General features: G+C 40.8%; 1 protein-coding gene across 1 annotated transcript in view; it reads right to left on the bottom strand.

The window, feature by feature from the left end:
- Positions 1-25,876, bottom strand: part of ADAMTSL3 (ADAMTS like 3) — a gene marked incomplete at its 3' end in the record, with an annotated part of 370,362 nt that overhangs the window by 118,800 nt on the left and 225,686 nt on the right. Inside the window, exons 15-16 of the mRNA XM_082647461.1 lie at positions 25,475-25,559; positions 6,725-7,014 (exon numbers count right to left, since the gene is read on the bottom strand). Coding sequence (XP_082503587.1) covers positions 6,725-7,014; positions 25,475-25,559 — 375 coding nt within the window. The remainder of the gene's footprint in view (positions 1-6,724; positions 7,015-25,474; positions 25,560-25,876) is intronic.

Below are 25,876 nucleotides of genomic sequence, written 5' to 3'. Positions count from 1 at the left end.
GACCCAAGATATGATCTCTCCTGAAGAATATTCCGTGAGCACTTGAGAAGAAAGTGTATTCTGTTGATTTTGGATGGAATGTCCTATAAATATTAATTAAGTCCATCTTGTTTAATGTGTCATCTAAAGCTTGTGTTTCCTTATTTATTTTCATTTGGATGGTCTGTCCAATGCGGAAAGTGGGGTGTTAAAATCCCCTACTATGATTGTCTTATTGTCAATTTCCCCTCTCCTTGCCTTTTAAAGGTACCCAAGGCTCCCTGTCATTAAATGACAGCACACTCACACACCTCCCCCTTAACCCACTGTGCCTTCTAGCCTTCTACTTCTGTTTTCTTTATTGTAAGTTTTGCCACAAGAAAATCTAATCTATTCATCTCCATTTCATCACCTATCACTCTCCTCTGTCCTTTCAAGTCTGACTTTGTCTCCACCACTCCATGGAACTGACCCTGTAAGTCCTCAGTGACTTCCCCTTGCTGGACCCGGTGCTGATTCTCAGTTTACCTCACTTCACCTCTCAGTGCCCTCAACACAGCCGACTCTGGTTCCCACCACACCACTCCCTCCTGGTTTTGCTCCTATCTGGCTGACCTCTTCATTGCATTGACATTTGTGGCTCAGTATCCTCCACCCAGCCATTGGATGTTGAATTTCCTCAAAGCTCATTCTTAGACCCTCCCCACAGCTCACAGGTGTTCTCTTCCTGAAGATTTGCATACATGCCCCTGGCTTCAATTCTCTCCGTACACAGATGACTCATAAATGTATATTTCCAGACTAGATCTTGCCACTTTGCTTCAGATTCACACATTCAACTGTCTCTTTAGCATCTCCATTTGGAAGTCTAAAGGCACTTTAAAATCATTATGTCCAAACTGAAGTCATGATTTCTTTCTGCCAAACTGGACCGCCTGTCGGCACTCATCATCTCAGAAAAGAATCTTAGGACTCAGACCTGCCACCTCACTCCCACTGGCCCACTCCACTGACAGACTTTTTCCCTTCTCAACATCTCTCAAAGTCACCTGCTCACTCCATCTCCATCATCATCACCACTCCAGCCCAAGCTCTTTCCTGGACCAGCAAAATCTTCTTTGATGGTCCCTCTTACATCTGCTATGAACCCTTCTAATCCCTTTTTTACAATACAACCAGACTAACCTTTTTGAAATAAACATTTGATCATTAACTCCAACTTTAATGACCTGAATTGCTTCTCATCGATCTTGGGATAAAGACCCAAATCAACACGGCCGGTAAGGCCTTAACTGTCTGGCCCCTGCATTCCTCTCTAGCATCATCTCACATTAAACTCCGCCTTTCTCAGTACCTCAGCTGTGCCCGACTTCTTCAGCTCCTGGAATGTCCCATGTGCCCTCCCGCCACGTAGGGCCCTTCCACATGATCTTTTTTCTGCTGGAAATTCTCTTTGTACCACCATCTCCAGCCTCTCTTTTGCTTAATTAATTCCTCACCTTTCAGATTTAAGTTCGAGAGTAATTGTTCTTAGGGAAGCTTTCCCGGACTTCCCTAATTAGGTCAAATTCCTCCTATTATATGCTTTCATAGCACCACATACTTCTTCTGTAGCTGCTATAACCAGCTGTAACTTTACATATATGTGTGTGTGATTATGTGAGTAACACATTTCCCTCACTAGATTTGAGTTCCAAAGGTAGGAACTACTGAGTCCATATCACCTAGCCAAGTGCTTGGCACAAAGAAACGTGCACTACACATTTATAAGCTGTTGTTTTTGAATGAAACAATAGAGAGATTCCCACTAATGTCAAGACCAAGGCAAAGTTAGCATTATCCACATTATTTACTATCGTTTTTGAAATTCTGGACAATGCAGTAAGATATAAAACATAAACAAGATAAATAACTATTGGAAATAGAAAGAGAAAAATCATCATTAATTGCAGATGATTATTTACTTGAAGAATTCAAAAGAATGCACTCGGAAACTGTTAGATGCATTAAGGGCTTCAGCAGTTTAGTCAGATTTTTTTTAAAAAGGGGAAAAAAACAGTATTCTAATATAAGATGAATAACCTATTATTATTATATTATAAACCAATCATCCCACCAACATTTATCGTATACCATGTGTCAGGCACTGTGATTAAACACCTCTCCAACATAACCTTGTTTAAGAATCACAGTTAATTTCGTTTCTTTTTATGGCTGAGTAATATATGGGGATATATGTATATGTATAACTGATTTACTTTGTTATAAAGCAGAAACTAACACACCATTGTAAAGCAGTTATAGTCCAATAAAGATGTTTAAAAAAAAAAGAATAACAGTTAATCCTTTCATTAATCCTAATAAGGTAGATATGGCTCTTCTCATTTTACAAAAATAAACCTCTACAAACTTAAATAACTAGCCCAAAGGGAGTGGAAGAACTAGGGTTCAAAAATGGGGCCAGGCCTCAAAGTCCATGTGTATGCTACTAGCCTGTGCTTTTAGAAAATACAAGGGTGAAAATGAAAGGTCATAAATGCAACAAATAATATAAGATACCAAAGAAAACTTTAGTGAGGAATGTTTATGAGGTAGTAAATTACAAAACCTTACCAGAGGGTATTAAAAAGGTAAGCATAATTTCTAGAATGTACATGTATGTACACACGCACACATATACACACACACATACAAATACACACACAACACAATGCTGTATACATACATACATACACACACACACTCTGGAAGATGGAAATTGAATACGTCTGCATGCTTCATACTTTTGGGAATTGAAAAAGAATTCTCTGTTGCCACTCCAGTATGAAAGCAGATTTGTAAAACGTTCTTAATCATCAGTAATGACAACAAACGGATTTACTTTTATTTCCTATATGATGTGAAGGCAAGTTAGAATATACAAATACACAATATCAAGATGTGACTGTGGGCTTCCCTGGTGGCGCAGTGGTTGAGAGTCCACCTGCCAATGCAGGGGACACGGGTTCGTGCCCTGGTCCGGGAAGATCCCACATGCCGCAGAGCGGCTGGGCCCGTGAGCCATGGCCACTGAGCCTGCGCGTCTGGAGGCTGTGCTCCGCAGCGGGAGAGGCCGCAACAGTGAGAGGCCCGCGTATCCCAAAAAAAAAAAAAGATGTGACCGAAAGTTTATCTTTTTGGAAATCTATAATTTGCATATCTTATTTTTCTACAGAAACAGGAATGTTGAAGAAATAACTATATGCCTGTGGAAATTCTACTTTCCTGTGGTTTTCAGTCACTGCAGACTTACCCTGCCTATTATCCAGGGTGAGGGTTAAAAACCCACATTCAAAACCACACGTAAGTGGACTTGTAGAGGCCAAGCCGCTAAAACCACATTAAAATGGATCACAGAGAGGCAAGTATCACCGCCTATAAGTAACGGAGTAGAGACAGTAAAGCCGAAATAAGCGAAAGCTGCACTCCATCAGGACAAGGACTATGCCTTCATTTTGTACCCTGATCCTGAGCCCAGAAGCAAGTGCAGAGCATGGAGTCTAGCACAGAGCAGGTGTCTGGTTTCCTGCATTTATAGAGTATTTTATAATCCTCCAAGCTTTCCAGTTTTTATAGAATTTAGTTATGTATTTAAAAGGAAATTTTAAGCTTGAACCCAAGAAATTAAAAACGTTACTTTTTACAAAGTTAAGAAGCTTATTATAAGCACTGACAGTTCAATCAACCCTCTCTAAAGAACAACAATTAAGCTGCTCGTTTTCTGTTTTGGACTGTGTGATGCCCTCTGATCCTCAGCTTCCCCAACTGTAAAATTTGGGTTAGTGGGTATCCAAGGTTCATCTTAATGATCTAATTCTTAATTACACAGCTCAAGGCACCCTCACAAGGCTAAATCCTGTTTAACTGAAAGTTGAAAGATTACCAAGTTGAGGGCTATTAAAATACGTAAAATGCATTCCAGATACACAAGAGGATGTCAGAAATAAATGGACACCTTCCCATCAACCATCTGAATACTGAAATGTATTTCTAACATGAGCAAGGCATTTTTCTCCTCACAATAGGCCAAAAGGTCCACAGTGCCCATAAGGATAAACTGCATTAGTCAAGTTTCACAAAAACTTTTATGTTTGAAACAGATCCTGGTCATGCTATTACTCCTAAGTATATACTCAAGAGAAATGAAGACATATGTCCATACAAAAATGTGAACATGAATGTTCAGAGCAGTATTTTTCATAATACCAAAGACATGCGAATAATCCAAATTCTAACTGGTGAATGGTGAAATGTGATACAGCCATACAATGGAATAGTATTCAGTCCTAAAAACAAATGAAGTACTGACTTATGCTACAACATGGATGAACATTGAAAACACACTAAGTTAAAGAAAGGGGTCACAGAAGATCACTTATTGTGTGATTCCATTTATATGAAATGTCCAGAATAAATAGAAAGTAGATTAGTAGTTGCCAGAGGCTGCTGCTAGCAGGGAAATGGGGGATTGAGGGAAAATGGGGAGTGATTTCTTAAGGATACAGGGTTCTTTTGGGGGGAAAGTGTTCTTTCTAAAACTGATCGTGAGGATGGCTGCACAAGTTGGCGAATATACTTAAAGACACCAAATTGTATACTTTAAATATATAAATCGTATGGTATGTGAATTAACAGCTTAATAAAGTTGTTACCCAAAAAACAGAAAATCATTCCAGGGGGATCCAGGCATCCTGGAGGTGGAAACTAGGGATGTCTTAGTGGACACTGGGAACACCGCAGATCCTAACATTTTGGCACCAGGCTCCAAAAATGAGGTCTAATAGACTCTCCCAGCTGAATCAGAATTTACCTGGTCAATTTTCCTTGGGCAACTCCTAGTAGCCTGCTGAGTTCCAAGGACCCAACAAGCCATATTTTCCCATCTGGAGGGGGCCTTCCCGGTCAGGAAAAGAACTGAAGTCAAGGATAACAGAGTACTAGATGCAACAGTAATTCTATCAATGGCAGTATTTAAAAAGCCTGAGATTAACACAGTAGTTTTGGGGGATGCAAGCAATAGCAGGGCTTATTTCTGCTCTCATACTGAAAGACAAAGCTCCAAGTCTCTGGTGAAAATACAGCAATGTAGTGGCTCAGAAGTGGTAGAGACAGCTGCGTTTTGTAGTCATGTAGTAGAAAGTTCCAGACATCTATAATTGCAATTGAATAGGAGAACATTTTTGCATCCCAGTGACTATCTCTAGAGGGTTTCCTCAGATTCATCAAGAAAGTACTAGCTCCCAGATTGCCAAGGGCATATCAGTCTTAAGGTTTCCAAGATATAACAAAAGACGTGGCCAGGACCCTGAACCCAGAGGGAGCAGTAGTTAGGTTTTGGGGCAACGGCAGACATGTGGCAGTGTGCAGGTAACTGAGACTTACGTGCCTGGAAGGGAAGAGACACAGCAGACACTTAGGGTGAACCAGGCTAAGTTCCTGGCTAGTTGGGATGGGCTTCTAGGAACCAGGGAGAAGCAAGTAAGAGATAGAGAGAATCTGGAGGCAGATAAGGGTTCTTCTCCTAACTTGCACATGTGTACCTCCAGGCGAAAGGCAGTAGCTTAGCTGAAACCTGGGGGTAAAGCACACACCACCTCATCTGGGTCTATTGACAGGCTGGTGTCTAGGATAGGTGGGTTTACAGGTTGATTAGACAAGAAAGGAGAAAGACAGATACCATGAAATCACAGTGATTGGATGGCAAGGATTGAGAATGTCCTCAAGAGCCTGAGGGGCAAAAGAGGAGAGGCTTGGGCACAATGACTGGTCCATGAGCTCTAAGACCCGATCGGGAGCTCCTAGTGGGCGCGGGGCCGCCAGGAGGAGTGGAGCCTGCTCTTGAGCCAACTGCCTCCTAAGGCAATAGCTTCCTTATCTTTTCCACCGTTGGCTGGGACTGAAGTCAGAGCATTTCTAGTCCCCAACTTTAGCCATGACAGCTGGCAGGAAGGCACAGTCAAGAGTCAGTGATAGGATGTCAGGGGCCTGGATTCCTGATGAGATGAGTCTCCTTCATGTTAGTAGAGGATCTAGGTTTCCCATTGATTATTTCTGTCTTTTTCCTTCCAACAGAGAGAGAATGACTATCCGGACTCCCACGCCCTGCTCATCCACTTCCTTTTGGATCCTGGAATGCTTAAAGCACCTTGGGGCCAACTTCCACCCCAGTGGGGTCCCCTGACTATATTACCACTTCCTAATCCTAACAGGGTCCCCTGGCTATGCATGTTACCCCACACGTACACACATAAATCATGGTGACCAGTGTGCTCTGCACTGGTTTCTGGTCCAATGTGCAGGTATGGACCTAAATATTTTCTAAGGATGGCTTCTGACCAAGAGTTGCATCAGATAGGGCAATCCCAGGCTGCCTCAATCTGTAATTCTGTTTTATGCACAAGATTGCCTTAACTAATCATTTCTGCATTTTCCTATTTATTCCCTATTAATCAGTGACCTCTCGTTCCATCTCAGTTAGGCGGATGCTTAGGCCAAGGAGCACAGGCTACAGTGCCACTAGTCCTTTATCTTTCTAGAATAATCACGATGAAAACTGAAAGAAAGAAAAGGCATAGTTGTCAATTATTCAACCTTAACCTCCTTTTGACTTCTGCTAATTTGCATATTTGGCCTACCCGATTTAGTGATTTCTCAAACCATCCGCAATGCAAGACCTAACCGTCCCTTAAACAGAAAAATCACATACCTCCCAAACACGTGGCGGTGCAAGGGGTGAAGCCAGCATACTCCCAGTCGTAAGTCATCTCACTGTCCTGCTCCTGCTGGGAGGCGGCCAGCTCACGGGAGGTGGGGCTCTCATCACAGGGTTCCAGGTGGCAGGGCCGCTCGGTGGGCAGCCGGGGGCCTTCACACTCTTCCTCGGGTAGCTCAGTCTCCGTCTGCGTGAACGTCAGGAGCACGCGGCACTTCACCTCTCGCACCTGAACGCCCGGCCCACACGTGGTGCTGCAGGCGGACCAGGGCTCTGGAATGAACCTGCGTGAAACGGGGGAGCCCCGGGTGGGGGGAGGACATGGGCAGTCATTCAAGAGAGGCCACAAAAGGAGCGACAAGCATCGTATGAAGGAAAAAAGTAACTTCATCCAGAGGAAATTCAATATATTTGGAATGCTGTCCTTTTGTTGGTGCTCAAAAAGGTGTCGCTGACAAATGTTCCAACCCCGTCAGCCATGGAAAGAAATTTGTACCAGAGATACACTGAACTTTTGTACCCATTTTATAATTCAAATTCTGTGCTCTGACCTTTGCAGATCATCACTAAAAGGTTTTCTTTAAGATCTGGTAATAAATAAACCATTGTGTAGAGATCATTTCTACTCTGATTTCTTTTATAGTATGGAGATGTTCACCAGTATTTATTCAAGAAATCTTTATTGAGCTTACCCTTTCTTAACAGGCAGAGTTTTATTAAAATGTCTCGATATTTAGGAGCTAAACTGTAGGATAACAAATGCCTTCTGAAGAGTGGATGAAGCTTTCATATTCTTTTCTATTTAATATATAAATACACAAAACTTCTGAATCTTCTTGAAAATATCCCAGGTGTTGCCCAATCTGACTGAATAAAGCATTTATTTCTTATCCTGAATCATTATCCACTAAATCACAGGGTGTCACCCCTTTGGTCTGTAGACCAAAGGCCTACAAAGGTCAAATCCAGCCTACCTGTTAAGAATGATTTTTATAGTTTTCAATGGCTGGGGGGAAAAAAAAGAAGGATAATATTTTGTGTCATGTGAAAATGACATAAAATTCAATGTGTGTCCATAATTAAAGATTTACTGAATACAGCCACGATCACTTGTTCACCCACTGTTTACGGCTGCTTTTGTGTTACACGGCAGAGCTGAGTGTTTGCAATATAGACTGTTTGGTCTGCAAAACCTAAAAGAGCTATTATCTGGCTCTTTACATAAAATGTTTACTGATTCCTGCACTGAATTTAAAACATAGATTCAATAGGGACATATATTTTAAAGATACTCTGAAGGAACACTTGCATCATAAGATATTAACAAGTAATAGGCTGGAAAGAGTGCGGTAATAGAATAAGTCTGGGAAACTTTGCTTTCAATAAGGTTGAATAGGTTTATTTACTGCAAAACTTTTCCAAAAACTATGATATGAATGCATACCATACATATTTAAGAGGGGAATATAATGGGCATCATTTCCTAAACTTAAGTGAATATACGCCTCTATTCATGGGATAATGTTGTACTAACTAACTTCAGAAAATGCTGCTGAGATGTTTGCTTAAAATGCAGTTCCAAGGCTTAATGTTTAAAATCTCAGAATGATATGGTTACAAGGGTCTCTCAGAGTCATTTAAGCTTCTTTCCCTAGATAAGGCTTCATTACAGTTGTACACAATAGCACATACCAATCAGCAGAATTGAAACACCATTGCTTTAGATGAGCCCAATAAAGAAATATCAATAACTCCTCCCTTTCCGCATTTTTGTTTCCTGGGTTGAAAATTGTTAGTGGGAAACTCTATTCTCTAATCCTCATTTTCCATGAAAGGTTTTGCTTAACTTCTCAGGATGGAGAGGTATTGGAGTAATATTTGCATGTTTACTCTCTGCTTGTTGCTTTCCCACGGTAGAACTGGAAAGGAGGAGACTGATTAAATTTAAGATGATGCATCCATAGAATGTAATAAGATGAGGTCATTTAAAAGAAGGAGGTGAGTCTATATGATTGATAAGGAATAGTCTTCTCTTGAAGACTGTTAAATGAAATAAGTGTGGGATATATATACTATGATCTTTTGTCTAAATACACAAAAGGGCATATATATACACATATATAGTGTATACACTATATATAGTATATATTTATAGCTATATGTCTATATATGCTGATTTACATATAATTTCTCTTTTCAGGAAGCAATTGCAAGAGTTGGGAACTGGAGTGTGTAAAGGGAGGCTTTTACTTTTTGTTTTGCAGCTTTAAAATGTCCGAACTTTCTAACCATATGAATACGGTACTTCTATGATCATTAATATTTTTCTCTTTTTGCCTTTGTAATAAAAACTTAAAATTTGGGATTACGTTTTAATGGGAAGTAGATTTTTTTCATTCAGACTGGACTCCTGTGTCTTGTAGATTCAGAATCCTGAGAGGAAGGCTCACCTCAATTCCCAACAGGGCAAATGATGGTTACACTTGATATTTTTCTAGGTGTCCTGGATCTTTCAAGTTGTTTTTCTGTTCAATTTTTTAATTAAAAAAAATTGGGGGGATGGTGGGATCTTAGTTCCCAGACCAGGGATAGAACCCGGGCCCTCAAAAGTGAAAGCACAGAGTCCTAACCACTGTACCACCTGGGAATTTCCTCAAGTTGGTTTTCAAAGATCCTTTTAAGGGTCCTCTTAAAAAACAAATGTCAGAGCTGTCCAAATTAGCCATGAATGATTTGGGGGAGGTGATGTGGGGAGCCACAGCAACTCCAAAATGTATGCATCTTCTAGCATGATCTTCTTCTATGTATTATTTTTTATTTAAAGGAAAGACAGTATAGTGTTCATGCAGTTCTGAATCTTGTTTTGTTTTTGTTTCTCTCCCACAGTAATTTTTTTTAAAGAAAAGAATGGAGCGCAGTTGCACACAAGCATTTGAAGAGCAATGTCTGGGCACAACAAAACCAGAGAAACAGAGCATGTTCCCTATGTCTTTGCACAACAGAAGAACTTAAAAGAAGAGCAATTCACTAACATGAGAGCTTAGACACAAGATGACAAAACAACAGAATAAAATGGAAAACTATAGAGCTGAAGAAACAAACTATGAAACATAACATTATTAGAAACTAACAAATAATTCAGAACTAAGAAGAAAAACAGAAGAAATATAGCTGAAAATCAAATTAATGACATAGAAGCAAGACTTGGAAGTGAATGCAGTGTTGAGAGAGACAGAAAGAGAAGCTTTTAAAGCAATTAGAGGGGTGAAAGGAGGGATGGGCTGCAAAGGAAGCTTTTGGGGTGATGGGAATGTTTTGTATCATGAATGGGGCTGGGGTTTTATGGTTGTGTACATCTGTTAAAACTCATCACTTTGAATAGACAGTTTTTGTATGTAAATTATACCTCTCTAAAATTGATTTTTAATGCAGTTTTTAGAGATAAAATGAGAGAGAACCTAAATAATCCAATATTGAAGACAACTGGATCCTTCAAGTAGAGGTTTCAACACATGAAACAGAAAAAAAGTGTTCACAAATAAAATATGCGAAAAATGTGCCTAAAATACAGCTTGGAAAGGTACGCTGTCTTCCAGGAAAAAGTGATGAAAAAATGATTCACATAAAAACCTAGAGCTTTCAGCAGAATAATGCCCCCCCCCAGAGATGTCCACACCCTAATTCCTAGAATTTATGAATATGTTACCTTACATTGCAAAAGGGATTTTGCAGATGTGATTAAGGTTATGACCTCAAGATAGGGAGATTACCCTAGTGGGCCTAATCTAATCATATGAGTCCTTAAAAACAGAAAAAATTCTCTGGCTGGAGTTAGAGAGATGCAGCAGAACAAGAGGCAAGAGAGATTCAAAGCATGAGAGGTACTCAGCCCGCTGTTCCTGGTTCCAAGATGGAAGAGGCCAGGAGCTGAGGAATGTAGGAGGCCTCCAGAAGTTGAGAACAACTCCTGGCCAACAGCCAGCAAGGAAATGGAGATTTCAGCTCTGCAACTGCATGCGCCCGAATTCTGCCAACTCCCTGAAGGAGCCTGGGAGTGGATTCCACCCTAGGGCCTTTCGGAGAAGCGTTCAGGCTGACAGACGTCTTGATTTTAGCCTAGGGGGATCCAGAGAAACCAGTTGAATCCAATGGGTTTCTGGCCTACAGAACTGTGAGATAATAACTTTGGGTTGTCTTAAAGCACTATGTTTGTGTAGATGAATGTACCTGGCTTAAAAAAGTAAAACTTTGAGGATGAGGAAAGAATTGTATAAGCATCACAAAAAAAGCCCCTTGTAAGAATAAAAAGTCAGGCGGACTTCAGACTCACAACATTCAAAACCAGAAAAGGATGGAGCAAAAGCTTTGAGAGAGAGAATCTGGGTCCCAAGAATATTATGTCCAGTCAAATTGTTACTCAAATACAAAGGCCATACTTTTCTGTAAAATAGGAACAGTAATGGTACCAACCTAATGGGGTTAGGTAAGGATTAAATGAGATGTCAGGGTGAAAAGTTCAATAATTACAACACAATAAAAAATGACAACTGACATTAATTGCATTATTATTCATGTGAGATACTGTTCTATGTACTTCACATATATTTTATCATTTACTCAAAACAACAACCCCATCAGGAAGTATTGTTATCATTCCCATTTTACAGATGAGGAAACTGAGGGTAATTTGTCAAAGATTACAAAGTAGCTACTGGCGTTATCTTACCCTGCCTCAGCAGTGAGAGATCATAGGTGAGAGATGCATTTTAAGATCATCCAAGATGACAATAAAAGGATGCCAGGAAAATTCAACAATACTATTTGGGGGCATTTACTTTTCTTATTTCAAAAATGAATAAACAAACACCAATACCCACTTGATAAAATAATCCTTCGCTCTAAAAGAAGAATGTAAACTGTATTAGTGAAAGAAAAGCATATTTTGGGGAAAATATTATCAGAAACAGAAGGAAATGTATAGCATCTCCTTAAAATTTAATGACAATAAAATTCAAGGAAGCATTCTACAAAACAAAAGATAAATGATGGGGTTAAGGAGTCAAAACATGGCTGGGAAAAAAACCTCTGGCTTGGTTGAGAAAAGACTGAAAAATACAAAAATAATGCAAAGTTTGCTCTATGACAGAAGAAAATCCAAATGAATAGGAGGAAATACATTCAATGAGGAGGAGGGCAAGTGCTTTTGTTTGAAGGGGAGGTGTGCTTCCAAAACATGGAGGAAAAAAGACAAAGAGGTGGGGGAAAATATCACATGTTAAAAATAGAGAAGAGATGCAATACAGACAGTTGGTGAACCTTTAGAATAAATAAGAAAAATAACAGAAAAGAGGCACAAATACAACAGAAGAAAACTTTCATGCACCCAAGAAAGATTTGAATCTATGTCTTAAAAGCCCTCACTGTTTACCAAAATTATTGAAAAGAAAATAGAACCTGGACTTATTCTAGAAAAATCCTCTAATTTTAAGTATATGGGGAAAATCTTATATCTAAGCAGAAAAAAAAAAAATGGTTCACAACACAAGGAGGAAGGACAGTTTAGGCGCAAATGTTTCCTTTTCAATATCCAGAGCCGTATGTCCACAGTTTTAAGGAAAAAAAAAAAGAAGATAGCTTATTAAACAAGAGTTCATATTCCTGCTCATTTGAGGGTATAAGAAAGGCATCCTTAAATATAGAGGGTCTTAGAGAGTATGCCATCTGTATAATCTCCCAGAAAAAAATGCACAAAGATCCCCTCCAATTTAATGAGAATTTCATTTTTAAAATTACTATGGGGGAAAAACAAAAAACAAAACAAGATTCAGCACTGCCTGAACACTATAGTATCTTTGGTTTAAATTTTAAAAAGGAAATTTGACAGTAGAAATTAAATGCCTTCAACGTGCCTATCTTCTGGCCCAGAAATTCCACCCCAGCAAATGTGTCCCAAGGAGACCATTAGAGATGAAGAGATGGGCAATTTGAGATTTGCTACAGTTTTATTTATCATAGTAAATAATTAGAAACAAACTGCAGACATCCAGAAAGATCTCTCTAAAAATGTAATTGTGATTACATCACTTGTTAAAAATCCTTAAATGGCTCTCACGGCCTCCAGATGAAGTCCAAATTCCTTTATAAACCATGGAAGACCTCCAAGACTTGCTTACTTTCCTAGCTGCCATTACCACCTACTTCTCCTCCAGCCCCCCTCCACGCTTAGTACCTCAATGTCCAGGTGCGGCCCCCACAGGCCAGTTGGCCAACATGCAACCTCGATACCTGACATGCTGTTCTGACATCTGTGTACGTCTTAGGGCATCATTTCATGTACCACCTCTCCCAGGAAGCCATCCCTGACCCCCTAAGCCTTACAATACTGTAATATAATCACTAACTTCTCTATCTGCCCTATTAGACCAACCTAAGGATGGGAGAGACTTGAATTCAGGTCTCCTAACATAAAGTTGGAGCTCTTCCTAGTATCACATGCCAGAGAATCACCATCCACCACTTGATAGCTCCGAAATGTTGGATAATTCCTTAATCTATGCCTTTGTTCCCTCATCCCTAAAATGAAGCGAATAATAATGCCTCCTTATGGGGTCATTGTGAGAATTAAATCAGTTAATCCACATGGAACACTTAGAACACAGTCTGGCACAAAAGAAGTCCTCAATATTCGTTGTTTACTGCTGTTGTTGTGAGAAAAACAGCTGCCTGAAACATAACCTAATTTGATTTTAGCAAATACAAATAGCACAAATGCAGAAGCTAAAATAGCAGTGAAGAAAATACACAAAGTGTTCTAAATCCTTGCTTCTCATATATGAAAAATGGGAGGGAGGGCAGCACGGCTAAGGAAGTGTTGTGAATCCCGCAGAAAAACTAGGAAGGCTCCAGGGAAGAACTTTTAAAACAACAATGAACCGTATCAACTGTCAACACATTCCACAGCTGAAAGTTAAGAAGGTCAAAACTGCAGTTCCCTGGCTTAGCTTTATAAGCTATAATTTTTATTTTTCTAATTAAAAAGAAAAGCCTTTTGAACATCCACTTTCTATGTAAATTCAGAGCTCGGGCCATAGTTAACCACAGAGGCAGAAATATTTAGCTCCTCCAGGAGGGTTTGGGAGGCTTTCCTCAAGGGATCTGAAATACAGCTCACTGTCAACAAGCAAGCACCCCCAAACCACAAGAGACAGGGGTAATAAAAGGATGAACTGGAAGCTGAGATATGTTGTGGTTTTGTTTGGAAATCAAGGGAATGACTAGAGTCAGAAGTGGTAGGAGGAAACCATAAACTTCACACTAGACGGCCAGGAACAGGCCAGAAGCTGCCAGACAGTGTGAATTATAAAGGAAAATTGCAGAGAGACCACAGAGGGAAACAGGGAGGAAGGTGGAGGGAGGCAGCCGCTCAGACCCGGGAACAGGTGCTGGGGCCTCGGTTTTCCATGATGGGAAGAAAGAAGTGGTGTCCTACAGGAGGAAAGGGTGAACCAGCTTTGCACAGTGAATACGGACTGGAAGAGCCACCAGTAAAGTCGGGTGGGGCTGACAGTTCATGCAGGCTTGGGGATGGATACGGGGCTGGAACCCGCTAAGCTTACACGATATGGGCCTTTTCCAGTTAAGTAAAACAAACCGTATTTTCAGAACTTAAAAGGGACCCTCAGGACTATCTGACCCAATGGTTCCCAAATGTGGATGCACCCCACCCCCAGTCACCCAGCGTGCTTGCTAAAAACGCTGCTGACAAATCCACAGAGATGGAAGTAGAACAGAGATTACCAGGGGCTGAGGGTAGGAATAGGAGGGTGGGGAGTCAGTGTTTAGTGGGTACAGAGTTGGGGTTGGTGATGATGAGAAATTCTGGAGATGGATGGTGGTGACGGTTGCACAACAATGTCAATGGACTTAATATCAATGAACTGTACACTTAAAAAGGGTTAAAATGGTCCATTTTAGGTTATGTACATTTTACCACCATTTAAAAAATACCTGGCAGAGCCAAAAGAAAAAGAAAGTGCTGGTGACTGGGACTCACTCCCAGAATGTCTGACTTGGTGAGGTCCAGAAATCTGCATTTTAAATAGCACCACAGATGCTTCTACAGGAAGCAATTTGAGAACCACACTTTAAAAAGTGGTATTGTGGTTATCAAAAAAGATCTTTCTAGTTTAGAGCTACATACTGAAATATTTATGAATGAAATGGTATGCTGTCTGGGTGTGCTTCCAAAATGGCCCAGTGGGCTGGAGGTAGTAGTGTGGATGAAGCAAGAGTGGCCCCAAGTTGATAACTGTTGCAGGTGGGTGATGGACACATGGGGGTTCGTTACACTCTTCTCACCTCATTTATACAGCCTTGAAATTTTCTATAGCAAGGGAAAAAAAAAACCTTCTTAAAAACCAAGTGGGGGGGAAACCTTCAGCATGGTGGAGGAGTAAGACATGGAGATCACCCTCCTCCCCACAGATACACCAGAAATACATCTACACGTGGAACAACTCCTACAGAACACCTACTGAACGCTGGCAGAAGACCTCAGACCTCCCAAAAGGCAAGAAACTCCCCACGTACCTGGGTAGGGCAAAAGAAAAAACAGAGACAAAAGAATAGGGACGGCACCTGCACCAGTGGGAGGGAGCTGTGAAGGAGGAAAAGTTTCCACACACTAGGAAGCCCCTTCGCGGGCGGACACTGCGGGTGTTGGAGCGGGGAGCTTCGGAGCCACAGAAGAGAGCGCAGCAACAAGGGTGCGGAGGGCAAAGCGGGGAGAGATTCCCGCACAGAGGATCAGTGCCGACCAGCACTCACCAGCCGGAGAGGCTTGTCTGCTCACCCGCCAGGGCAGGCGGGGGCTGGGAGCTGAGGCTCCAGCTTCGGAGGTCAGATCCCAGGGAGAAGACTGGGGTTGGCGGTGTGAACACAGACTGAAGGGGCTAGTGCACCACAGCTAGCTGGGAGGGAGTCTGGGAAAAAGTCTGGAGCGGCTGAAGAGGCAAGAGACCATTGTTTCAGGGTGCGCCAGGAGAGGAGATTCAGAGCACTGCCTAAACAAGCTCCAGAGATGGGCGCGAGCCGCGGCTATCAGCGCGGACCCCAGAGACGTGCATGAGACGCTAAGGCAGCTGCTGCAGCCACCAAGAAGCCTGTGTGCAAACACAGGGCACTACCCACACCTCCCCTTCTGGGAGCCTGGGCAGCCCGCCACTGCCAGGGTCCCATGATCCAGGGACAACTTCCCCGGGAGAACACAGGGTGTGCCTCAGGCTGGTGCAACATCACTCCAGCCTCTGCCGCCGCAGGCTCACCCTGCATTCCATACCCCTCTCCCGCCGGCCTGAGTGAGCCAGAGCCCCCTAATCAGCTGCTCCTTTAACCCCGCCCTGTCTGGGCAGGAACAGACGCCCTCTGGTGACCTACACGCAGAGGCGGGTCCAAATCCAAAGCTGAGCCCCAGGAGTTGTGGGAACAAAGAAGAGAAAGGGAAATCTCTCCCAGCAGCCTCAGAAGCAGCGGATTAAATCTCCACAATCAACTTGATGTACCCTGCAGCTCTGGAATACCTGAATAGACAGCAATCATCCCAAAATTGAGGCGGTGGACTTTGGGAGCAACTGTAGACATGGGGTTTGCTGTATGCAACTGACTCGTTTCTGGTTTTAAATTTATCTTACTTTAGTATTTAGAGTTTACTATCATTAGTATATTTGTTTATTGATTTGGTTGCTCTCTACCTTTATTTTTAATATATAGATATACATATATTTTTCCTTTTTCTCTTTTTGTGAGTGTGTATGTGTGTGCTTCTTTGTGTGATTTTGTTTGTATAGCTTTGCTTTTACCATTTGTCCCAGGGTTCAGTCTGTCCTTTTTTTTTTTTTTTTAGTATAGCTTTTAGAGCTTGTTATCATTGGGGGATTTGTTTTTTGGTTTGGTTGCTCTCTTCTTTTTTTTATTACTTTTAAATTTTTTATTTTAGTAGCTTTATTTCTTTTTATTTTCTTTTCCTTCTTTCCGCCCTCCTCCCTCCTTCTCTCTCTCTCTCTTTCTTTCTTTCCTTCTTTTCTCCTTTTTCTTCTGAGCCATGTGGCTGACAGGGTCTTGGTGCTCTGGCTGGGTTTCAGGCCTGTGCCTCTGAGGTGGGAAAGGCAAGTTCAGGACATTGGTCCACCAGAGACCTCCCAGCTCCACATAATATCAAACAGCAAAAGCTCTCCCAGAGAGCTCCATCTCAACGCTAAGACCCAGCTCACTCAACAACCAGCAAGCTACAGTGCTGGACACCCCATGCCAAACAACTAGGAAGACAGGAACACGACCCCACGCATTAGCAGAGAGGCTGCCTAAAAGCAAAATAAGGTCACAGACACCTCAAAACACACCACCGGATGCAGTCCTGCCCACCAGAAAGACGAGATCCAGCCTCATCCATCAGAGCACAGGCACTAGTCCCGTCCACCAGGAAGCCAACACAACCCACTGAACCAACCTTAGCCACTGGGGACAGACACCAAAAACAACGGGAACTATGAACTTGCAGCCTGCAAAAAGGAGACCCCAAACACAGTAAGTTAAGTAAAATGAGAAGACAGAGAAACACACAGCAGATGAAGGAGCAAGGTAAAAACCGATGAGACCAAACAAATGAAGAGGAAATAGGCAGTCTACCGGAAAAAAAATTCAGAGTAATGATAGTAAAGATGATCCAAAATCTTGGAAATAGAATGGAGAAAATACAAGAAGCATTTAACAAGGACCTAGAAGAACTAAAGAGCAAACAAACAATGACGAACAACACAATAAATGAAATTAAAAATTCTCTAGAAGGAATCAAGAGCAGAATAACTGAGGTAGAAGAACGGATAAGTGACCTGGAAGATAAAATAGTGGAAATAACTACCACAGAGCAGAATAAAGAAAAAAGAATGAAAGAATTGAGGACAGTCCCAGAGACCTCTGGGACAACATTAAATGCACCAACATTCGAATTATGGGGGTCCCAGAAGAAGAAGAGAAAAAGAAAGGGACTGAGAAAATATTTGAAGAGATTATAGTTGAAAACTTCCCTAATATGGGAAAGGAAATAGGTAATCAAGTCCAGGAAGCACAGAGAGTCCCATACAGGATAAATCCAAGGAGAAACACACCGAGACACATATTAATCAAACTATCAAAAATTAACTACACAGAAAAAATATTAAAAGCAGCAAGGGAAAAACAGCAAATAACATACAATGGAATCCCCATAAGGTTAACAGCAGATCTTTCAGCAGAAGCTCTGCAAGCCAGAAGGGAGTGGCAGGACATATTTAAAGTGATGAAAGAGAAAAACCTACAACCAAGATTACTCTACCCAGCAAGGATCTCATTCAGATTTGATGGAGAAATCAAAAGCTTTACAGACAAGCAAAAGCTAAGAGAATTCAGCACCACTGAACCAGCTTTACAACAAATGCTAAAGGAACTTCTCTAGGCAGGAGACACAAGAGAAGGAAAAGACCTAAAATAACAAACCCCAAAAATTAAGAAAAAGGTAATGAGAACATACATGTCGATAATTACCTTAAATGTAAATGGATTAAATGCTGCCACCAAAAGACACAGACTGGCTGAATGGATACAAAAACAAGACCCGTATATATGCTGTCTACAAGAGACCCACTTCAGACCTAGGGACATATACAGACTGAAAGTGAGGGGATGAAAAAAGATATTCCATGCAAAAGGAAATCAAAAGAAAGCTGGAGTAGCAATTCTCATATCAGACAAAATAGACTTTAAAATAAAGACTATTACAAGAGACAAAGAAGGACACTACATAATGATCATGGGATCAATCCAAGAAGATATAACAATTGTAAATATTTATGCACCCAATATAGAAGCACCTCAATACATAAGGCAAATGCTAACAGCCATAAAACAGGAAATCGACAGTAACACAATAATAGTAGGGGACTCTAACACCCCGCTTTCACCAATGGACACATCATCCAAAACGAAAATAAATAAGGAAACACAAGCTTTAGATGACACATTATACAAGATGGACTTAATTGATATGTATAGGACATTCCATCCAAAAACAACAGAATACACTTTCTTCTCAAGTGCTCATGGAAATTTCTCCAGGAGATATCATATCTTGGGTTACAAATCAAGCCTTGATAAATTTAAGAAAATTGAATCATATCAGGTATCTATTCCGACCACAATGCTATGAAACTAGATATGAATTACAGTAAAAAATCTGTAAAAAATACAAACACATGGAGGCTAAACAGTACACTACTAAATAACCAAGAGATCACTGAAGAAATCAAAGAGGAAATCAAAAAATACCTAGAAACAAATGACAATGAAAACACGGTGACCCACAACCTATGGGATGCAGCAAAAGCAGTTCTAAGAGGGAAGTTTATAGGAATACAATACTACCTCAAGAAACAAGAAAAATCTCAAATAAACAACCTAACCTTACACCTAAAGCAATCAGAGAAAGAAGAACAAAACCCCCTCAAAGTTAGCAGAAAGAAATAAATCATAAAGATCAGTTCAGAAATAAATGAAAAAGAAATGAAGGAAACAATAGCAAAGATTAATAAAACTAAAAGCTGGTTCTTTGAGAAGATAAAATTGATAAATCATTAGCCAGACTCATCAAGAAAAAAAGGGAGAAGGCTCAAATCAACAGAATTAGAAATGAAAAAGGAGAAGTTACAACTGACACTGAGACATACAAAGGAACGTGAGAGATCACTACAAGCAACTATATGCCAGGAAAATGGACAACCTGGAATAAATGGACAAACTCTTAGAAAAGCATAACCTTCTGTGACTGAACCAGGAAGAAATGGAAAATATAAACAGACCAGTTGCAAGCACTGAAAGTGAGACTGTGATAAAAATCTTCCAACAAACAAAAGCCCAGGACCAGATGGCTTCACAGGCGAATTCTATCAAACATTTAGAGAAGAGCTAACACCTATCCTTCTACTCTTCCGAAATACAGCAGAGGGAGGAACACTCCCAAACTCATTCTACGAGGCTACCATCACCCTGATACCAAAACCAGACAAAGATGTCACAAAGAAAGAAAACTACAGGCCAATATCATTGATGAATATAGATGCAAAAATCCTCAACAAAATACTAGCAAATAGAATCCAACAACACATTAAAAGGATGATACAACATGATCACGTGGGGTTTATCCCAGGAATATATGGATTCTTCAATACATGAAACTCAATCAATGTGATACACCATATTAACACATTGAAGCAGAAAAACCATATGATCATCTCAATAGATGCAGAAAAAGCTTTTGACAAAATTCAACACCCATTTATGATAAAAAACCCTCCAGAAAGTAGGCATAGAGGGAATTTACCTCAACAGAATAAAGGCCATATATGACAAACCCACAGCAAACATCGTTCTCAATGGTGAAAAACTGACAATTTCCTCTAAGATCAGGAACAAGACAAGGTTGTCCACTCTCACCACTATTATTCAACATAGTTTCGGAAGTTTTAGCCACAGAAATCAGAGAATAATAAGAAATAAAAGGAATCCAAATCAGAAAAGAAGAAGTAAAACTGTCACTCTTTGCAGATGACATGATACTATACATAGAGAATCCTAAAGATGCTACCAGAAAACTACTAGAGCCAATCAATGAATTTGGGAAAGTAGCAGGATACAGAATTAATGCATTGAAATCTCTTGCATTCCTATACACTAATGATGAAAAATATGAAAGAGAAATTAAGGAAACACTCCCATTTACCACTGCAACAAAAAGAATAAAATACCTAGGAATAAACCTACCTAAGGAGACAAAAGACCTGTACTCAGAAAACTATAAGACACTGATGAAAGAAATTAAAGATGATACAAACAGATGGAGAGATATACCATGTTCTTGGATTGGAAGAATCACCATTGTGAAAATGACTATACTACCCAAAACAATCTACAGATTCAGTGCAATCCCTATCAAATTACCCATGGCATTTTTCACAGAACTAGAACAAAAAATTTCACAATTTGTGTGGAAACACAAAAGACCCCGAATAGCCAAAGCAATCTTGAGAAAGAAAAACAGAGCTGGAGGAATCAGGCTCCCTGACTTCAGACTATACTACAAAGCTACAGTAATAAAGACAGCATGGTACTGGCACAAAAACAGAAAGATAGATCAATGGAACAGGATAGAAAGCCCAGAGATAAACCCATGCACATATGGACACCTTATTTTTGATAAAGGAGGGAAAAATATACAATGGAGAAAAGACAGCCTCTTCAATAAACAGTGCTGGGAAAACTGGATACCTACATGTAAAAGAATGAAATTTGAACACTCCCTAACACCATACACAAAAATAAACTCAAAATGGATTAAAGACCTAAATTTAAGGGCAGACACTATCAAACTCTTAGAGGAAAACATAGGCAGAACACCCTATGACATAAATCACAGCAAGATCCTTTTTGACCCACCTCCTAGAGAAATGGAAATAAAAACAAAAGTAAACAATGGGACCTAATGAAACTTCAAAGCTTTTGCACTGCAAAGGAAACCATAAACAAGATGAAAGACAACCCTCAGAATGGGAGAAAATATTTGCAAATGAAGGAACTGAGAAAGGATTAATCTCCAAAATATACAAGCAGCTCATTCAGCTGAATATCCAAAAAACAAACAATCCAATCCAGAAATGGGCAGAAGACCTAAATAGATATTTCTCCAAAGCAGATACCAGATCGCCAAGAAACACATGAAAAGATGCTCAACATCACTAATCATTAGAGAAATGCAAATCAAAACTACAATGAGGTATCACCTCACACCCGTCAGAGTGGCCATCATCAAAAAATGTGTAAACAATAAATGTTGGAGAGGGTGTGGAGAAAAGGGAGCCCTCTTGCACTGTTGGTGGGAATGTAAATTGATACAGCCACTGTGGAGAACAGTATGGAGGTTCCTTAAAAAATCTAAAAATAGAACTACAATATGACCCAGCAATCCTACTACTGGGCATATACCCTGAGAAACCCATAATTCAAAAAAAGTCATGTACCGCAATGTTCATTGCAGATCTATTTACAATAGCCAGGACATGGAAGCAACCTAAGTGTCCAGCGACAGATGAATAGATAAAGAAGATGTGGCACATATATACAACGGAATATTACTCAGCCATAAAAAGAAACGAAATTGAGTTATTTGTAGTGAAGTGGATGGACATAGAGTCTGTCATACAGAGTGAAGTAAGTCAGAAAGAGAAAAATAAATACCGTATTCTAACACATATATATGGATTCTAAAAAACAAAAAAAAAGGTTCTGAAGAACCTAAGGGCAGGACAGGAATAAAGACGCAGATGTAGAGAATGGACTTGACGATGCAGGGAGGGGGAAGGGTAAGCTGGGACAAAGTGAGAGAGTGCCATGGACATATATATACTACCAAATGTAAAATAGATAGCTAGGGGGAAGCAGCCGCATAGCACAGGGAGATCAGCTAGGTGCTTTGGGACTACCCAGAGGGGTGGGATAGGGAGGGTGGGAGGGAGACACAAGAGGGAGGAGATATGGGGATATATGTATATGTATAGCTGATTCACTTTGTTATAAAGTAGAAACTAACACACCCTTGTAAAGCAATTATACTCCAATAAAGATGTTAAAATAAATAAATAAAATAAAGAGTAAACAGTGACAACAACAACAACAAAAAAACAAGTGAGGGACTTCCCTGGTGGTCCAGTGGCTAAGACTCCGTGCTCCCAAATGCCGGGGGCCTGGGTTTGATCCCTGGTCAGGGAACTAGATTCCACATGCCGCAAGTAAAGATCCCGCACGCCGCAACGAAAAGATCCCACGTGCTGCAACTAAGACCCGGTGCAGCCAAATAGATAAATAAATATTAAAAAAAAAAAACACAGCAGTTGAGGGGCATTCCCAATAGAGAGGAAAACATGATTAAAGGGATGGAGGTGAGTGGCAGCTTGTTGCCGGCAAGGAACAACCAACAGTCCAGTGTGGCTGGAGCATCCCATTCAAGGCAAAGTAATGAAGAGGTCAGAGATGAGGCTGGGAGCTGGGAAGGCTAACACCCTGCTACAGCTTGTTAGCCTGGTGAACTAGCGTAAGTCTTCAGGGGATGGGGAACACTGGGATATTCTGAACATTGTAAGTAAGATCAGATTTGTGCCTTAGCTACACTACTTTGGGTTAGAGGATAGATTTCAGGGGACCAAGTGGGGAGCAGATTAGAAGGCTGTTGTAAGTGTCCTGCTAGTGATTTCAGGACCTGGACAGGATGGTAGTACGAATGGAGAGAAGGAGCTGCAACAGAGAAAGATTTTAGTAGATATGACTGCACAACTCAGTAGTTAACTACAGATAAAGGAAGAATGAGCAAGAGGCAAGGATGACTGCAGGCTTCTAGTTTGGGGAACTGAGACCAAACCACTCAACCAAGAGAGAACAAGCAGAAGGACTAGCAATTGTGATCTAACTGTGTTTTGAGAAGAGCCCCTGGTAAGATGCATCATTCAAGACTGAGAATTCCATGACCGTCCTTATATGACAGCTACAGACTCCCTTGCAGGTGTCTCAAGTCCCTTTCCTTCTATAGGTTCCTTCCCTTACAGAATCATAGGAGATGAGAGCTGGGAGAAGGTTCCAGTGGCTTTTAGCCTAACACCCTCCTTGTACAGCTGGGAAGTCTAGAGACGGTAACTGACTGGTCTAAAATCCTTATTATCTTTTTAATACGTTTAAGGCTGTTCTAACTTCAGATGAAAAACAACAAAAATCAAGCACATACATTTAACCGTTCGTTTCCATCAACTTGACCACCAGTCTTCCTTCTTTAGTAGTCAAAGACCCATTGCCCTATTTCCTTCCAATTCAGAATTCATTACTTACAGTTCTGCAACGTTCTACTTCTCTACACTTCGAATGCTACTGCTCTAAAATGAACTGAGAAAGACTTTCTTGTCAAACAAAACAGCCTTTTCTCAGTCCCCACAGTTGTTCCTTGGCTTTCGGTGAGGTTTGAATACTACCTGCTACATCTCTCCTTAAATGCTTTGCTCCCTTGGTCTCTCTAACAGTGGGCTTTCCTTGGGTTTACTCCTTCATGCTCCACTTCTTCTGACTCCAATTCTAGATCTCCATGCTTCCATCATGAGTCAAACACTCTTCTCTTTTCAATCACTTACTCTGGGGTCATTCACCTCACGGTGTCCACAGTGTCTTCTGGGTTCACATCCAGATCGGACAGTAGTCCATGTGGAAAAGTTGGGCATGTGTCATAAGTGTGATGTGCCAATTCTCTTGGCCCGCATCACTAGAGGCACGGAGCCTTCTCAAAGACAAGGAATTCATGTGCTCCTGGAGGGGCTCACTGCTGGGCTGAACTACAGTTAAAAGGGACACTGACAAATGAGAGAATGTTCTGAAAAAAGCAATGGGGTTGGTAAGGGATCTAAAAACAACATGTGAAAACCGTTGAAAAGGCTAAGAATGACGAGCTTGGGAAAGACAGTGCTCTTGGGACCCAGCTTTCTGCAAATTTGTGAAAACTTGTCACGTGGGATGCAGCATAGATGTGTTTTTCTCTGTTTCAGAAAGCAGAAATTTGCAGGAGGTTGTATTTTGGCTCAACAGGAAAAAAAATTCTTGCAAATAACTCACGTTGTTCAACCCAAGAATGAGCTGTCTCTCAATGCAGTGAACTCTGCCCTTGCTGAAAGTGTTGAAGAAGAAATGCCTGCTCTGAGAGGGAGACCAGCCATATCATCTCTGAGATCCCCTTTCCTCTGACACCCTGTGAATCACTCTCCCTGTGATAGCCTGTCAGCACCACGGACTTCACATACCTGATGGGGAATCAGCCGTCCCATCCAATCCCTCAAGTCTACCATTCACACTGTTGTTCTTCTAGATTGCTGGGTTAGATTCAACATCTTTGATTCCCTGTTCTTTTTAGGTCCCTATACCTCCACCTTCAGAATGTTTCTTTAATATGCTCTTAATACTTTATTTCCATGGATACCATTACAAACCCCATGTGGAGAGAAGTCATTGGATTTTTGAGTTGGGACGGACCCTAGAGAGATCAAGCCCAGCCTGCTCATTTTATAAGTAAGGAGAATGAGACACAGAAAAATTAAAGACTTCTCTAAGGTCACATAGTCAAAAGTGGTGGTACTAGGCTCCAAGATTTGTAGTGCCATATTCTTTCCATTGCCCCATACCACAGCAGCTCTGGAATTTCTCCTTTTAATCACTCAGACCACCCTGATACATTTCGGCCTAACTGGTCTTATAGACATTGGCCATGACTTAACCATGGAATGACTTGGTTTATTTGTTTAATACTGTCTGTTTAATGATGGTCTTTGGTCAAATCATATGTGTTAATCTAGATCTAGGAATTATCCTCAGTCTCTTAACTGTAACGGACCACTGGGTCTGCTTTGAGTTAAACAGCACTGTTCTTTTCTGGGCTTCTCACAGATAACTGCCAAAGCAGGACTGCTGAATTGTGAAATAAAGAAGAATTCTAGCCAGCTCAAGCTCTCTAGAGTCTGCAAATCCAGGTCACTTGGATTTGAAACATATCATTGTACTCCAATGAGTACAAAAATTACATATATCATGTTAGCTGGCTATGCTCTGATTACTTCCCATAAAAGGTCCTGGACTCACGTTGGTTCTTCGGTTGCTATTCTGGTCTCTTCTAGTTCTTGTGCTTGTTTCAGCCAAGGTAATTTCGCTTCCACTGGACTTTTTTCTGACAAAAAGGGAACATAAACAACGAGCTTAATTATTGTTACTCATTCAAGAGTTGGATATGTGATTGCTATTTGCTGAAGATTTCATCAATTAAGAGGTCACGCTTTTCAAATGCACAGTACATGAAGTGGCTTCTGGATGGAACCAAAAATTTCTGTCATACATTTTGTTAATTAACACATTATCAAAATGCAACCAAACAACCCCACGACACAGCTGATACATTGTCCAAGTTAGCATAAAAATGCCTTTTATAAATCAGTACCAATATCTGTTGTTTGCATATTAAAGCTCTTACTTCAACCGTTATCAATT

Source organism: Grampus griseus, assembly GCF_964374135.1.
Source record: "Grampus griseus genome assembly, chromosome: 2".
Taxonomy (NCBI): domain Eukaryota; kingdom Metazoa; phylum Chordata; class Mammalia; order Artiodactyla; family Delphinidae; genus Grampus; species Grampus griseus.
Note: the sequence above shows the minus strand (reverse complement) of the source record. Positions and strands in the feature narration are given on the sequence as shown.